Source organism: Syngnathoides biaculeatus, chromosome 4 (assembly GCF_019802595.1).
Source record: "Syngnathoides biaculeatus isolate LvHL_M chromosome 4, ASM1980259v1, whole genome shotgun sequence".
Classification (NCBI taxonomy): Eukaryota; Metazoa; Chordata; class Actinopteri; order Syngnathiformes; family Syngnathidae; genus Syngnathoides; species Syngnathoides biaculeatus.
This window is the reverse complement of record NC_084643.1, coordinates 27296681-27314526: the sequence shown is the minus strand read 5'-3', so window position 1 is coordinate 27314526 and position 17846 is coordinate 27296681. Positions and strand designations below refer to the sequence as shown.

The 17846-nt window shown below is 38.9% G+C and overlaps 1 protein-coding gene across 2 annotated transcripts in view; it reads left to right on the top strand.

Moving 5' to 3' along the window:
* Nucleotides 1-17846, top strand: part of stpg2 (sperm-tail PG-rich repeat containing 2) — a 51554-nt gene that overhangs the window by 20526 nt on the left and 13182 nt on the right. The window contains exons 9-12 of one of the 2 annotated variants that reach the window (XM_061817139.1): nt 7-166; nt 2284-2447; nt 3370-3462; nt 17372-17568. In XM_061817139.1, the coding sequence (XP_061673123.1) occupies nt 7-166; nt 2284-2447; nt 3370-3462; nt 17372-17491 (537 nt within the window). In that variant the 3' untranslated portion in view covers nt 17492-17568. Of the gene's footprint in view, nt 1-6; nt 167-2283; nt 2448-3369; nt 3463-17371; nt 17569-17846 lie in introns of those variants that run through there. The other variant, XM_061817137.1, reaches the window with a different exon arrangement.

Sequence of the window (17846 nt, the reverse complement as noted above, 5' to 3'; positions counted from 1 at the left end):
TGTTAGAGGTTCAAGATTGCCAAGGAAGATTCGCCCCCTGTTGGCGCATATGATGACCCACGCTGCGCCATCCCAAAGGCTCATTATGCAACAGGGGTGCGCAAAAGCCCGTTTGGCGTCACAGCAGAGCGCTTCCCTCCCAACCGCATTGGAGGCTCCACACCGGGTCAGCATGTGTTTTTGGAACTGATGAATGTGTTTCCTGTCACCATAGTAACAGTGCATTAATTGTCAGGATGCTTCAGTCAAGTAATGAAATCATGCAAAATAGTGTCTGTTAATATTGATCGGTCACAAAGAAGCATCGAAAGCCAAATTTATTTACATAATAGCTAAATGCTGCTTGACCACGTTTGCTTTGGACTCCGCGCTCCACTATTTGACCAGAGCCAGTCGGTCTCAGAGCGCTACTGGATTTATATTTCATCAGCATTTCTTTCATGTATTCAGGACCTAAACCATTTAGTGATTTATAGACCAGTAGCAGAACTTTCAAATCTATTCTTAAGCTGACTGGGAGCCAGTGTAAAGACTTTCGAATTGGAGTTTTATGCTCTGACCTCTTTGTTCTGGTCAAAACTTGAGCTGTAGCATTCGGAATGAGCTGCGGCTGTTTCACGCTCTTTTGGAGGAGTACTAAAGCATGTAGCTCCACTTCTGTCGGTTTATTTTGGAGTCAGAAAAAATAGGGCTTTTTCTTGTTGGTTTTAAAAGAATGTACATTCCAATTAAGTGCCATTTTTACAGTTCAACATGTTTAATCCAAATTGTAGAACTCTATGACAGATTGCGTGGTTTTCCTAATGTAAAACAATTCCTTGGGCTCTAAATATCTGGGACGTACTTTGGTCAAAATACCCCCAGGATAAAGGATTACTGTACAGCAGGCTTTTCACCTAGTTTTGAGGGACAACTGGTGCGCATTGATTTGGAAAACAGAATTAGGTGTGGCCGCCCTCACAAAGATGGCATGGATTCTATTTCTACTCACAGAGGTAACAGAAACACAGTAAACACAAATGCACCCGTCAAATATCACTGTGTTGACAGCTTCAGCAAAGAAATCTTTTGATAGTTAAGTATTTGCTAACAACTCATCAAATTTGGGGAATTAGTTGGCTAAAAAAAGATTTACTTGGTTGTTTAATTGACAATCTGATGGGTGAGCAGGCACCCGATCTATTTACATACAAAATGTAAAACGTACAATTGCTATAGTATGTTTCATGTAAAGTCAGATAGGGATGGTTGGCATCCATCACAAAACACCCAATAAAGCCAAAATGTACATCTTACATAAGCAGCATCCCAGCAGCAGTTTTTTCTTGGACAAATATTTGCTCATTTGTGCAATATTATGTTTGCTAGTTGTATGCAAACACGTGAACATTGTTAAATGAGCTTCCTGGTTCCATAATTAGGTAAACAATCAAAGCACATTTGGCTGAAGCTGAGAAAGCCGCAAAAGTTACAGAATTTACAATGTTGGTGGAGTGCAATCAAACAGACAACTCGGTGTGAAAGCATGCCAGATGTGACCGCACTGTTTGACAATTTTTTTCCCACTGTCCTCCAAAAGTGTAAGACGGCAGGTGATGGCTGGTTGGATTTAGGTCTGTGTGAAAATGTTTCTCAAAAAATTATGACTCAAACATGAAAAAAGAAGGTGTTTTTTCTTTGATGCCACCAGAGTAATAATGACAAATAGGAAAAGCGTAATGATAACAGTATTGCTATTTAGGAATGTTTGGGTTGCTCACTACGATATGAGCCTACTTACGGAAGTAGAAGCCCGAAATATTGGGGAAAACTGTAAAGACAAAAAAAGCATTTTCACTTGTGAAGGCAGAACTTTATATACTGTACTTGTGACTTAGTGTGGGAGTCACTGCAAGTGGTGAATACAACGTACACAGCACTGAACACAAATACCCGCCGAGCCATCATGTACGTGCCGCTAATCGGAGCTGAATTTAATGTTAGCTCTGACACGAGCACTCGTACGAAGAGCGACATCCTGGTTGATCCACCAGGCTCTACAGACTACTAAAGTAGGGAATACTTATTATGGGTTAATGTAGAATCTACATGATTTGTGAGTTACTTCAATATTCCACTTGCTTTAAAACAATTATAATTAGAAAAAAATTCAAGTAATCTGGAAAAACTGTGGGTTCTTGCTCCATGATCAGATGACTATTTTCATTATGTTGGACTCGACTGTATATGAATGTGTATTCACTGTGCTGCATCCATAAATATTTGGTCGTGCACTGTGTCCAGGTCCCGGCTCCTACAACGTCCTCGACATGGCTTCGGCCCAGGAGAGGTTAAAAAAGACGTTTTTAGAGACAAACAGGAAAGGAGGCTTCGGCTCCACTGCTAAACGCAGCAGCGTCTTTCTCAACAAGGACTGCGTACATGGACCCAGCCCAGCCGAGTACCAGGTACTTTCGTACCTTGACATATGACTTTAATTTGCTCTGTGAACAAACCTGAAACTTATTTAGTTGTAATTCAGCCATGGGAAGTTTATTTGATATCACTTCGATGTTTAGAGAACATCTGAATGCTCTTATTGAGAAATCATACCACAGGAAATAGTTGGGCAAAAAGTTATATCGCTTTGCAGTGGACACTCTGGGACCTGTATTTTTTTTCATTTTTATTGAGTGAAATAACTAATGGAAGGGTTATTGTTGGTTTATCCTCACTTATCCAAGATTTTATAGTATGATTTTTATAAATACAAAATATTTGTAAACAAATACAATCAATGCAATTAATGAGGATCAACTCTCCATGGTTTTTTTTTGTTTTTTTGGTATTCCTGGTCAGGCTTGGTCCCTATCCATGGAGAGAGAATACAGATTAAACTAGGTCAGTATGTGGATAAAACGGCCATCTTGCCTTTGACAATGTTCAGCACAATTGAATCTATGAATGTTTACCTCTGGGCTCCTTTCTTGTCATACGTACATACAGTGTGAATCTTTTTCTCAGTGGGGGGTTTCCCTTCGATGGTACTCACCAGTGCAGTGCAAAGGTGTATTGCACAACACTGGTGATGCCCCTCGCTGAAAAACAAACTGCAGACCTGAACCAATGCCAAATGACTGACAGAACGGTGCCACTTTAGGAAACTAGCTCCCCTCTGGTTGCAGCCATGTTTTCAGTGTAATCAATGTGCATCAACACTGCGGAAAGTCGTTGATGGGGGAAAAAACAAGTTATTTACATTTTTTTTTCATTGACATGATCAACACAAAATTTATCGATCAAATACCCAACCATAATTTGAGTGTTTTAGTTTTGGCCTTTGTTGAAAAACCATGCTACTTGAACTGAATGCTACTTATGTTGTGTCAGGTGGAAAAATGTCCTGAGGAGCCTTACAAAAAGCAGCTCACAGCCGCATTCAGATCAGCCGCACCGCGCCTGGCATCCTCAGTTGTGGCCAAAGTAAGTTTCTGTGTTTTGTCACTCACGATTTAAAGCGCTCTACTTAACCAAAAGTCCATAAAAGAAGGAAGCGCCAATTTTTAGACTTTAATAAGTGGGGCATTGCAGCAATAGCGTCTGACCCACTACTACAATGATGCCAAGGATCCTGTTTTTCCACAACTTTCATTTTCTTTGACTGCTTCCTGACTTTTACTTAATTAGTTCTTTTGCTACTTTTCCTACACCCTTATTAGTCTCCTTCCAAGAACAGTCCGCCTTTGTTCCTAACTTGACTCTTTGATCAATCATATTCTTTTTACATCGACTGGCGATGCAAAGTTGGTAAATGGCAACAACGTATCCCATCTTTCCACATTTTTAGGATTTTCCCATGTACTCTGGTAGGCAAAGGGATGAATGCACATTTAAGAGCAGGGGAGCATGGGATTATGTTAATTATAACGGGAATTTGGTATAATTGCCCATTTACAACCAAAAATGGGTGAAACTGAGAGAAATTGATCATTGGGACAGCCATGATTAGTTTAATTTGTGCAGTGTTAAAATCCGATGCTTATATTGACTATTAACATGCTTTGTTTTTCCTCTTTTTGAGGCTGGGAATGCATTAAAACATCTAGAAAAAATTAAATTCCACAAAAGCTTCCTTACTAGAGAGGAAGTTCGTGAATGGCCTTTGACAAATAAGTTTTGGATAATGTAGAGCTCTCAAGTGGAGAAAAATTTCAACTATACATTTGACATATTCAGTTCCGGCTACTTTACATGCCTTTACATTAATAAAATTGGATTAAAAGTAAAACACTGAGCGTTTTTCCCTAGCATAGCGGGTTCTTAGTCTTATAAATCCAGTTGGCAAATATTGAGCCTTTTAGACTCTTTAAGGCTATCATAATTGGGTAGTAGGTCAAACAAGTCAGTCTTCAGTGAGTCTCCTGAATTGTAAGTAGAGAAACCTTTATCCATGTGATATACAATATTCTCACTCAACCATATCGAATAGTACAAATGATTATTTATTGAGTGAAGCAACTCTTAATGTTCCCATGTTTTGGCAATTTAGACCTCAATGGAGTGACTCTCTAAAATGGAATTATTAAAAATTAATTATTAATAAAAAAAACCCTACAAGTTTCATTTTAAAAAAATGCTGATTTTGCCATAGAGTTTCCAGAAACGCCACCCTCTGACAGCTACCTCTGTTTGACCCAATTTTGTATCCACTTGGTCCATATTTGGCTAAGACCACCCCCTTGGTTGCTATCCCAACCTGCCTATGTATCCAGTGCTTGGTCAGGAGGGGAGAGGTTGGTGGAGCTCTTCACTAGTCACGTAGATAAGCTCTAGAAATTAAAAAAAAAAATCATTGCATGCCTCTCAGCAGAAAAACGTAACTCAGGAATGCGTGACCCGTATTATTTTGTATTTCATGCGTAGTATTACATCCCAATTTAAAAAAAGTTGTTTTTGTAAAATATGGCACCTTTACTCGAGTGTACACCTGTGTTATTTTTCCATTTCAACAAGACATTTTGAACCACTTTTAGATGATGGCTCTTATCTGTTCCCAGTGCGCAAATTAAGGTCCAAGGTCGACAAGAGCATGCCTTGTTAAAAGTGTTTCTGTCGGTCCACATGTCCTGATGCTTTTCTTTCTTTTTTTTTCTGCCACTTTTTCTGTGGTAACAACTCCAACTTGCTTGTGATTTGCGAGCCCAAATTGCAGTGTTTATGGGTGGAAGATTGTCAAGGTTAAAGTGGGAGGATGTGCGAGATCTCCGCTTTGGCACAAAAAAAGTTAAAAACAAGTAGAAAAATAGTTTTAAAAACTATTCAAATGATTGCTTTGCAGTCCTTCTCGATTGTTTTCTATTACGACCCCCCATCAAGTGGAAGAAAAAAAAATTGCAACCCCACCTACCCGCAGCCACCGCAAGTACACTTCTATACAACATTGTATATAAAGGATAATGTAATCCTTATAAACAGTGAATAAAGTACAAAAGAAAGGGCTATCAATCAACTTACAATAAAGAATACATTTATTCATGTTGTTAATCATGTTCTTCAGGGCGTAACACGCCCCTGTACTGGTTTACATGGACGTCTATGCAAGAGCCAATCTACCTGTGTGGCCATGTGTTTTGGATCCACACAGCGCCTCCTTGAATGAACACTTAATGAAAACGGGCCTGAGGACACGGTAGCTGTAGTCGTTAGCCACATGCCGCGCCACATCCGAGGGCGTCTCCATAGCAACTTCATCGCCACCCCGCATGGACCGATATTAAAAAGCAACCGATAATCCAGTAGCAGCCGCGACGATGGGAATGGGATGCTTGAGGGGGATGGAAGGAAGGATGAAGGCGCCACCACGCCCGCCTCTTCGGGTCTGTTTCATGTGCGCCGAGAAGCTTCATGTTGCAACTGACGGCAATGACACGTATGAAAGCTGCTCTGTCAAATTGAATGAACCAAGATGTCTGCACACGGCCATTGAACACACCATGGACACCTGTTACCTGCCTCACTACAACACTTCCTCTTTGATAGCTGCTCCTTCTTTTTGTAACGTCTCTTGTTACTTTGTTTAAGCAGTCTGAATAATTTGCATAATCTTTTGTTTTGCAATCTGAAAGAGTTTTAATCCATGCCAGATTAATTTGTACCACAAAAGCAAAAAGAATAATGGCTAACACCAGCCGTGATCGTACAATCTATACAGAGTGGACCCTCGATAAAAATGGATCCCAATATAATGGATATTGGGGGAAAAAATGGAGCGTCGACACTGAACAATGTGTCCAAAAATAGTTTTCATCTGTCACTTAAACTGCCATTGACAAAGTCTTTTAGTTCCAGAATTGGCTGCTGTTTACTGGTGCTGTGGCACAATCCAGGCAGAAAATGGGATTTATTTATTTCTTAGACAATATGACTAGACATTCCTCCTGTGCCTACGTCGTGGCCATATATACAGGGTGTCCCCCCAAAAATCATACACACATTAAATAATTCTAAACTTGACTTAAAGAAGACTTGTAAACATTTATTATAATTTGAATAATTTTTAACATGTAAAATAATTTACAAATATCATTATTTAAAATGTATATATATTTTTTGGGACACCCTATATATGGCTACTGTCTATTAGAGAGAGAGAGAGAGAGAGAGAGAGAGAGAATGGATGGCAGAAGTGTTACCTGAAGAACACAAAACGGTTAAAAAAATGGAAGATGACGTCTTTGAAGTTTGGATCTTGGTGCAGTAATTTTTTTTGTCAACCCATTCATCTTTGGCAAGAGATTTGAACTAGGAACCATACATTCCTCATGCCTTATGAGAGCAACTTGGCTATGATGAGTACTTTACCTTAGCAATGCCATCAAGACCAAGCACAGCAGCGTGGTGAGTTTGGATAAAAAGTGAAACTTAAAAACATTTTCAAGCAATAATTTTGTACCTTACTAGGCTTTTTATGCCTAAAATAAAAATCCCAACCTACAAAACAAGTCCCTTTGTACAGTAATATGGGTGTGTGTGTGAGGTATATTATAAGCCTATTGTGAAAAAACGGAAATTTGTGTTTTGGCATTGTCAAAGTTTGACTGTCAAAACTAAACAAAATAAAAAAATGGCTGCTTAACGCAGTGATTCCCAAACAGTGTGTCGGAGTACATTAGTGTGCTGTGAGCGCTCTTCGGGTGTGCCAAGGGAAGTTATCCCATTTTATGAAATTGCTAAAAAAAAACATTTATTTCTAAGAAATAATATATCTTTTTTCATCTATTATTGCCAGGGAGGCACAATGACAGACCGAAGAAAAAAAAAACACTTCTATTAGATGGCAGGAAGTACATACAGTAATTAATCGATCCATTTTTGGTGACATTTACTTTTGTTGGTGTGCTGTGGGATTTTTCAATTGGAAAATATGTGCCTTGGCTCTATAAAGGTTAGAAATCACTGTCTTAAAGCAATGGTCCCCAAGGTTTTTTCTGCCATGGACTAGTTCATGCTTGTACATATGTTTTGCAGACTGATGACCGCTTGTCGACTGGGGTGCTGACAGACGTTTGGCTTAACGTTTGTCAAAGGTGGCGAGGGGGTTGCTCATGGGATATTTACCATTGTGGAACACCGTTTTCCACTTAATCTCCATAACAGTGAATGCGTTAAACCGTGTCCCACTGAAAAACAGATGTCACTTTGTTTAATATCTTTCTCATGCCTACAGATCACCACAGGTTTGAGCTGGGAAATAATGTCCCCTTAAAGCCTCCGGTGCCTTGACTGTATCCCACTGGTTCATCGCGGGACTTCCCACATCTCAGCAAGTGGTGCTAGCCACCAGCTAGCTCGCGGGTTGACAGTTAAAGCTATCTCTTCACATTTGACGATTACATAGTTATCGTTTTTTTCGCCAATAACATTCAAACGTGTAATGTATTTAGAAACAGATCTCTGAATTTGGTTTACAGGGTCTGACTTTTAACATTGTCTTAACACTGAGTAAATGTTTTGTTTGACTTTTACTTTCTTCTCTGAACAGCAATGTCCTTCCCTTCTTTACCTGCCCCCTTCTTCTCTCCTCTGTCTCTCTGCCTCATAATGGCCTCTCCCCTGTCGAGGTCGTGGGATACACCCGCAGGCAGGGCCCGGAGACAGCGAGTGAAGAATTTAATTTGGACCGATGTTCTCCCCCGAGGCGTTGTGGCATGGGCTCTGCCTTCTATAGATTAGTGACACATTGCACTGTCCCCCCGAGCGACGGTGCACACAAGCTCTCACTGGCTCTTTTGTCCCTTTTTTTTTTTATACCGCTTGCCTTTCTGCTTCTTCTTCATTGCTGTCAATTTCATTCTCTCACCACTTAGGCCGAGATGAATGGGGTCGGCACGGACTGCCACTGAGGGGGAAGCCGGCTCACTGGCGAGCACAATAGCAGGGTAGCAAAAATGTTGACATCCAATATGATAGCAAAGCGTGCATTTCAATTGGATATTACAGTAGGGGGCGCTGGGCCACCTTTGGTCTAATTTCAAATATTCCCAAAAGGAATAATGGGATTTGCAAAATATTTTATGAACAGATAATAACCGTACAGGCAATGATTGAAGTCACATTTTATCATTATTAACTGCCTTAAAAGTCTTGAAATGAGTTAACTGCTGTACAGTGAAACTAAATGTAAATTACTCGCCCTCTGAAAGCGCCTAACAGAAGACGGTGGACATGAAGTTGTTTATTAGCTATGTATTGCAAGGCTGAGTACAGAATAAAGTACTAAATTATGCATATCCTCTTCAAATAGTGAGTTGTGCTAAATGGACAATGGACTAAATTTGAGCTTTAACATTTTTGACTTTCATGCAATTGTGAAAATAATTTAACTACGAACCTTTAGAGAACTTTTCTCACAGAGGCTGAATACAAACATTTAACATTCTTAACTGATTTAAGTCAAACCGATAACCTTATTTTTACTCTACTGTGAAAATTGTGAACAGGTGTGTGAGTCAAAGCATCTACACATTATGCATTTGCAAATGAGCTACAGCTTACGCTGCCCTCCTGTACTGAGAGGCCACCTGGCAACTTTCACTTCCATGGCGACTTGGCATAAAGTTATTTGTTGAGTCTAAAAAAAACAACCCAAAAACAATATATTGTCACGTACCAACGGTCCACGAGCGGACCAAGACGCAGGGCTCCCAGACGAGGACATGATGTTTAGTGGGTTTTATTATAACGAAAGTTATGCACGACAACACAGTCCAAGAAGCCAGGATCCAAAACACAAGAAACAATGTCCGATAACTGTGAGTCAACTAAAGAGCATAACCAAAAGCGTGACTTGACTGGATACGGTAAAGCATACTCAACGAACTGGGACCTGCCAGTGCCAAAACTCTAACTTGAATACATGGTCTAATCACAGCAGCTGTGACTGGCGACAAGTGTAATAGATGAAACCGCTGGGAGCGGTGGCCAGGCCACGCCCTCCTTTGCCGTGGTCCAGCCTTGCACATGACAATATAGCACTCCATGAGTATCTTGTTTTTCATCCTGCCTGACTTAGACTCCCTGATTCACCTTACGAGGACAAATGTTTTCTAGACGAGAGATGATCCCGACCACAACGATGGAACCACCTCAGAAGCTACAAATACATTAAAATTCCACATCCAAATGGCAACCACGAGGAGGTAGCTCGAAAGGCAGCCAGAGTCAAATACTGAAAGAGGATGAGGCAGATCCAGAATAGTCAGCTAAAAGGGAAAAATAAGATTCAGGTCATTAAGACCTATGCCCTGCCTACCCTGCAGGCATAAAACCCTGCTGACTGGAAGAGATGCAGGACACTGATAGCAGAGGAAAACTCCTTATTATGCATGAAGGGTTCCACCCCAAGTCCAGCATCCTAAGCCTGTACACAAAGTGGAATGGGGTTGGGGGTTGGGGTTCTACTGAGTATCACAGGCACATCCAGGAGGAAACAACAGGCCTCAAAGAACGCATCAAGAAGACAGCCCACAGGGGAACATCCTAAGTGAATGCCTCAGGAAACAAGCCCAGTCAGGAGAAGGAGCCAGATGGGCTGTCATGGAAAGACAGGGCCCTATGTGGCATGTAGCAGCGATAAATCGAAGAAGTGGCTGACATGGAGAAAACACACCAGTGGCTGGAAATGGCTAGACTGAAAGACAGCATAGAGGCACTACAGCTCAAGAGAGGCTGGGTCTATCACGTGAGACAGGACCTTCGGTGCAGGCTGTGCAAAGACACCACTAAGATATTCCAGCACATCACAGCAGGGTGTGAGATACTGGCAGACAAATCATACATACAACAGCATAAACAAGTTGCAGGAATAGTGTATACACATCTATACCAAAAAATGGACTGGTGATCCCAGAGTCAAGATGGTAGACGCCACCTGAGGTGGTGTAAAACAAACATGCCAAGATCCCCTGGGACTTCAAGATCCAGATTTGTCATTCTGGTGATGGCCAACCAGCTTGACATAGTGGGAGTCGATAAACATCAGAAGAGAGCAGTTACGATAGATGTGGCAATCCCAATTGGTTGCAACATTTGTTAAAAAGATGGACAAATACAGAGAACTAAAAGAAGAACTAAAGAAAATGTGCATTGCGAAGACTATAGCGGTGCCCTGTCCCTCATTTGGAGTGTGTGTGATTGCGTGTGTGAGAGCGAATCTCTGGAGGTACCCGCGGCATCATCATTGCACAGTAAAATCCATATTGAATCTGTAAGTGGGCTCGGTCTCTGGTCTGGCATAAATAGAGGCCGCAGTTGCCATTAGTGCTGCGTGACACAAAAATGCAATGAAAAGCACATCAATAAGTGACAAAAACACATCTCTCTCCCAGTGGTGTCAACATGCCATTGCCATTTTTTTTTTTTTTTGCGGGATTTGATTTTATTTATGTTCCATCATATTTCATACACTCTGTCTTTGTCATCACTCTTGCTTCTCGCTCTGATTTAATTTTTTTATGACATCGTCTTTTTATCAACTCTCCATAATGTACTTTTCTGAAAGCAATATGGCACTTGGTGTGTTCTTTTTTTCTTTCGACCCTTCTTTTTTTTTTCCTGGACACGTCCATGACATTAATGAGGTTCTCTCGCCTCGGTGGCCCATGTGACTGATGTGTGTCTGTGAGGAGCATCACACCGGACAAATTTCTTTTTATAATGTACGTGACCTTTATGAAAAGGAATTTTTACCCCCCCCCTCACCCATCTCCCTGCTGGCTTCATGTGGCTTACGTAGCTTGTTAGAAACTGCCGGACTCTTCTTTTCGTTTGATATTCAGTTATTTGCAGTGAAATCTCTGTGGTTGAACCCTGCTACAATTTGGTTGGATTTTGAAACACATTTATCAACTGGACAAAAAAATAGAAATAATCAAGCAAAAAACTAAAGTCCGAATTGCATTACATCAACTTACATCATGTCAGGTTTTCCCCTTCTGTTTATTTTCCTTATTACTTTTGCAACTTCGGTGCTTCATGAGTCATGGTGTATGTGTCTATGAGTAATAATAATAATAATATTAAAAACTGTGTTTTAATATTCCGCCAGTTACAGTGAGGAAGCAGAGAGTGTTGTCATCGTAGCTGATATTAGTGCCGATAAAGTGGAATGTGCTGGAGACACATGACTGTTGTTGTTATCGCTACTTGGTGGCTCTCGATGTAACATTTGCATGCAGCAGGCAGGTGTGAAGTGTGCTTGTGCTGCTTTTCAGTTCTCCTGGTGGCGCGATGAGATTTGTTCCAGTCAACAGTGTTCCTTCATGTGGAAAAACATCATGCTAACATTAAGAGCTTAAACACAAGAAAACTGTTTACCTTCACATTTTACAGCAGTTGACTTTGAATGTAATCATATGGATGAATATTTGACATCTTTCCTCCCTAATAGTGTTTTCTAACCTTCATTGAGCCAAGGCACATATTTTACATTACACAAATAAGCACGATGTTGATACTCAGGTTAGCACTAGTGTGTAAGTACCTTCTGCTATCTAAATGAAGACAATGTATATGTTTTACCTGTTACTATACATTGCTGGCACACAGTAAATAGATGATCTGATGATGACGATATTACTTGTCGTAAATGAAGTCTTTTTCAAACCACTTAAGTGAACTCTGATCGTTTTCATTGGCCCAACAAATGGTTGGGTATCTTAATGGAGGCCTGCTCCCATCTGCAGTTGAGTAGTTAGTCATCACACTGCCATTCTGTGAGATAATACTCAACATTCTTATCTCGGAAATGACCTGGATCCAGAACTAGACATTTTTTAATAAAATATTTTTTAAAATACATTTATGATAAAAGATGTGATTTTTATTTACTGTATATATTTTTAACAATATGGAATATTTGGCAGTTTATATATTATTAATTAAAATATAACATTTATAACATTTTATAAAATCTGAAAAAAAAAAAAAGTTGCATACAGATAAACTTTAATTTTGCAAATGTATAATAAAATGTATATTAAAATTTTTGATTTTTCAAATCAAATATTGGGCAACATCATTATACGAGAAACAATATTTTTTATTTTTTAAAATACAAAATATTAATTTCATATTCATCCAAGATAGTATGACATGAATAAAATAAAAAAATAGATACAAAGTTTTATTAGTGATATATAATGATGATAAATTTATAATTTGAAAAACACAACATTTTTCATTAATGATTGCATTGCGGTTTTGTTTTACAACAATTTTAACATAGAATCTAATAAATTTTTCGCGTTATTTTTTGGGAAAAGTATTCTGTAGAATATATTTGGATATTTAACTGGTTCCTTGGGATGTGATTTATTAAAAAAAGCTTTCCCCTTATATATTTACAATATATAAAAATATTAGAATTATTAAGATTGTTATAATATATATTTATGGTTTGTACTATCTAAAAAAATATGGTATCACAGTTGTTATAAAACAACGTAAATGAATACCACTCATCTGTAGAAATGAAAGGCCAAAAATCACAAAGCTGTTCTCGATAGTTTTCCCAAGAAAAAAACTAAGCTTTGTTTATTTCACAGATGGCAAACTTGTGTATCGTGCACTTTGAGGTTTTATGGCGTGTGGACACTCATTAAGTGAGAAAATCTTCTCTCAGTGAGAAGTGCTGCTCATTGTTAGTTTCCCGCTGGCTGCCCGTTACAAAAACGAACTGAGCGGAGCAACCAAAATAGAAGACGCTTACTGAAAAGCTCCGCGTGGCTTTCAGTTGTGCCGTAAGCGTCGTTAGCGCTGGCCTGCGTGTCCATAGTCACATGCCCATTATGTGCTAAGCTAAATTAAACCCGCAGGGATCTGTCTTAATGAGTCCACACCTCTACAACCAGCACTTGGGTGGTTGTCATGGCGATTCTAATTTGTTCATCTTCCATTTGGAATGTACTACAGCGATTACTCTGCCCGTCTTCACCTTGAAAGATGTCACTTTCATTGCTTCGATGTTTTAAACGGTGTTATGGTGGTGCCTTGAGACACAAACTTAACTGGTTGCCATGACCACACTCGAAACTCAAATTATCTTTCCCCTTTGTAATCAATGGAGATGCAATGAATCTGTTCTACTCTCCACAAAAAAAGTTATGTTTTTTTTAATTATAAAAATAACATTCATAATATTTCCTTTTACAAACATACAGTTATAGCATAATTAAATACAATGTAAAGATTAATACAGTTTTGCCACAGTTTTTACTTCAATTCAATGGAAGTTGCATTCAGACCTTGGCCATCTGGGAGCTGTATAATACAGACATCTGAACAAAGCTCCAGTTGTAGTGGTTTTCTTTTGTCTTCAACTATTCATATCTTAAAGGGGTTTAAACACCACACTAGGATGGGATTTGTTATTCCATCTATGGCATTTTGCATTGATTACTAAGACAAGGAGACTTTCCTAACCCAAGGCTAACTTAAGGTTATAGTAAATGCACAAAGTGTAATTCTTCTTAGTTGGACTGTAAATATAAATTGGGAGAGGTTTTGGGCTGAAATTGTTTGCTGTGCCTCCAGGAATTGAATTTGAATTTACAAAAGTCATTTGAAAAAACATAATTTGAATTTGTATTTACTAAAGTCCAATAAACCTGAAAGGGAATGTAAGATTTTTTTGTCCACAATGAAAACTCAAATTATGTATTTTCACATTCAGTTTGACCATCGTCCAGCAACTGAACTCCCTTTGGCTTGACTGACTCCTGGGGGTAGAAATACCTGTAGCACACATCACATCTTGATACAGACAGCACTGTTTCAAATGAATTTAGGGGTTTACAGGAATGAATTGAAGTGCAGTGGTTGGAAACATTATTTTGGAAAAGAACAGGAAAAGACTTAGTCATCATGTTGGCGTGATGTGTCGTTTCCGCTGTTCATAAGGAAGTACAATTTTAATCACTTCCTGATAGTATTCTGCAAAGTTTAAGGAAAGGTGGCACAAAGGTTAAAATACCGTCACTGGTTAGAAGATTTGACTTCTTGCAGAATTCTTGTGTCACATAATTTAAAAAAGAAGGCAAAGATAAGATCTGTGTAGCGCCGATATTGATTGCTATTCCTTACCATTCCCTAATTTCAAATTGAATGTCATACTGAATCTAAAAGGATCAAAGTGAATATAAAAATATCTAATTTGAATTTTCATCGCTGATAAAGAAACTAACCCTAACCTTAACCTTACATTCACATTCAAGTTTATTGGGCTTTAGCTAATCCAAATTCAAAAGATGTTTTTCAAATGCAGTTTGTCAATTCAAATTCGATTCCTGCTGGCACAACTTTCATTCGATAGAGTGGCAACAAACCACTTGAAAACTCGTTTTGAAGGGTTGTTCACTATTTGCCAAACTGCTACTTGTTTTTCGAAGTGACTTGCATTGAGTTCACTGCCACTCAAATTTCAAATGTTTCCTTGGAAGTCCGAGCAAAATATTGTCCAAATGACAGTTTGTTGGTATCTGATAAAACTTGTAAATCGGGTTAGTTTTTGTTGGGATACTTGGGTACCAACAACAAATGTTTTAAGTGTAACAACAATATTTTTTTTATCGATTTGTTTTTAATCAGCAAATGTATTTTGTTTAGGTTGAGCCTACAGCCTCAATTTAATCCAAACATATGGAGTAAAAAGGCTGTAACGTGATCCGATTTGCTCCAAATGATCCGCATTTCATTTGTATTGAGCTGCTCTTCCAACTCTCCTCGGATTGTTTTTCAGATTCATTTGTCTGCCCCTAATCACCTTGTCAGCTAACAACAATCAATAGTCACGGTCAAGAAATGAAACAAATTCCCTTCACTTCTATATTCGATGAATTGGATCAATCACTCTTCATATCAATAACTTTTCCTGGTATGTCCGTTTGTCATCCCCAAGCTTGCGTCCAATGCCATTCATTGGTGGATAAAGTGCTTCTGACCGTAGATATTCAAGGTACACAACAGCGTGCTGTCACAAGCCGTTGAATTGATCTCCACCGGTCCAGGTGCTTGACTTGTTCAGTTTCAGAGTGAGAAAACTTTGGGTTTATATGCCATTACCCATATTTTATTTCTAACCCCCTGAAACACAGTTTCAGTTTTATTCCACAAAAATGCTGATGTTTTCGTTTAAATATCCCCAAAACATGAATATTTTGTTTCGATGTATTTAAATTCTCATATTGCAAAACTTTTTTTTAAACTTTTAAAAGGAGTGATATTTTGTTTTTAATCTCCAATATCCCATCATAATGCATTTTCTTTTTAATCTACCAGCAAATGCAAATTATTTCGTTGTACATTTTGTTTTTAATACACCAAAATATTTTACATTGTACATTTTATTGTTTTATTGTTTATTTAAAAATGAATAAAACATAATTAAATAAAAATAATCCAACACAATTCAATAGGGCTCAGCCCTTTGTGTAGGTCTATTTTAATTTTAATACCCGGAGAAAAATATTTCCATTTCATTTTATTTTTAACACGCCCTCCCCAAAACAAACAAACAAAAAAATGTTCTCTGTGCTTTTACTTTTTAATAGTGAAAAATATTTTTTTGTAGGGATGGTATTTTACATTATAGACATATGTAAACTTTCTCTTTGACATTGTATTAATTTGCTCAGATGTTCTAAATTCCATTTCATGTCAATACCTTTTCTTCATAAATGCATCCATCTCACTCCCCAAGCTTGTGTCCAGTCCTGTCCAACACGGTGTAGTCTGCCAGCTGTGTCCGGCAGATGTTTGAGTTGTAGCGCGTTTACATGCCAGCACCCATCCCGTTCATACAGGTGTGCACATTTTGATGCTGCAGCTGTGTGTTTGAATAAAGGCAGATGTTGAGCAGTAGAAGGTTGATGATTTTGGGAGCTAAGCAGCCACACAGACGGTCAACAGGGAGCGCCGAGATTAATAAAGATGTAAAATCAAAAAGGCAAGCTGCTCGTTTTCTCAAGTGGGCCCTGCGGACTTGGCGGCTCGAGGAGGGAAGGGAGCGGTGGGGGTGGGGTTCCAGGTGTGGTTGTCAGTGTTTGTACAGGACGGAGTAGCTGCCAATGCTTACGGCTTACTTCATTCTAGCACACATTCATCACAGGCAGACTTGCTCTTGAAAGCCTTCCAAGCACACGTTCCTTGGAGGTGGATTAGCTTTTTACAGTCATGCAGACCCTTGATTAGGCACTGCACAATCTAATTAGAGACGCCGTTACTGTGCCGAGAACTTGCGCTGCTGTACAACTGCATTGAGGAATGCTCTTTGCTATATCGTACACCAATGCACAACCACAACCACTAGAATAATACGCATAGCGTTACACATGGGTGGACTTCGGGCGAAAGGAAGAAGTGGCCCGTGGTCAGGGACAGACTAGTCCAGTTCATACGCACCGTGGGGAGGCAGCTAGCCAGCAACACAAGTTTCATGTAACCTAGTGATTAAAAATAAATAAATCCAATTTAGCTTCTTTTTTTTGGACCATAAGTCATTGACTAGTTAATAATAATAAAAATCTAAAAATATAAAGATGAAAGGAACAGAATAAGGACCACCATTTACACACCCAGGAGAATTAAGTCCTAAAGTGTGAGTACACACCAGAAATGCAACCTAAAACCACGAGCAGGAATCATAAAACAAAACTGTGATGCAGAATGTGTTAAGATACATAAAAAGAAGCCATTTATGAAAGCATACTGTATCTGCACGCCCAGTTAGTTCTTTTTCTTTCTCTGTTTTCTGATTGCCTTGCACTGACTGACAGACAAAGGCTTATTCACGCACCCCCCCCCCCACTCACTCATGGAGATTTCTCCCCCTTTGCAGGTTTTAGACGAGATGCCAGGTACATGGAACCAGCGTGAAACTGCAGTAAATAAAGTTTGCACCACTGTGTTGCTTTTAAAAGGAGGAGGACAAGTCGAAGTGGTTTACATAGCGTCTTGATTATTTTTTGTTCCACACAAAGTACCACCTCCAAAAATACTTGGATCTCCAAGTACCACCAGAATGAACCTAACCAATAGCACCATAGTCAGTGTTCATCAAAAACAAGACCGTTTTTTAAAATCAGTTAATATTTAACATTATAAGGTACTGTAACATGATGCAGTGTTTGTACTTTAACAGTTTTAAATATAGTCAAGTGTACATCAATTATGAATTATAATCAAATATTTTAAACACAAAAGTTAAATAAAAATTGTACCTAAATAAATATTTGGAAGCAAAGAACTCAAACATTTTTAAAAGGTGATAATTTGATTGGCTCAGCATAGACAGTAGTAGATGAAAAACAAGC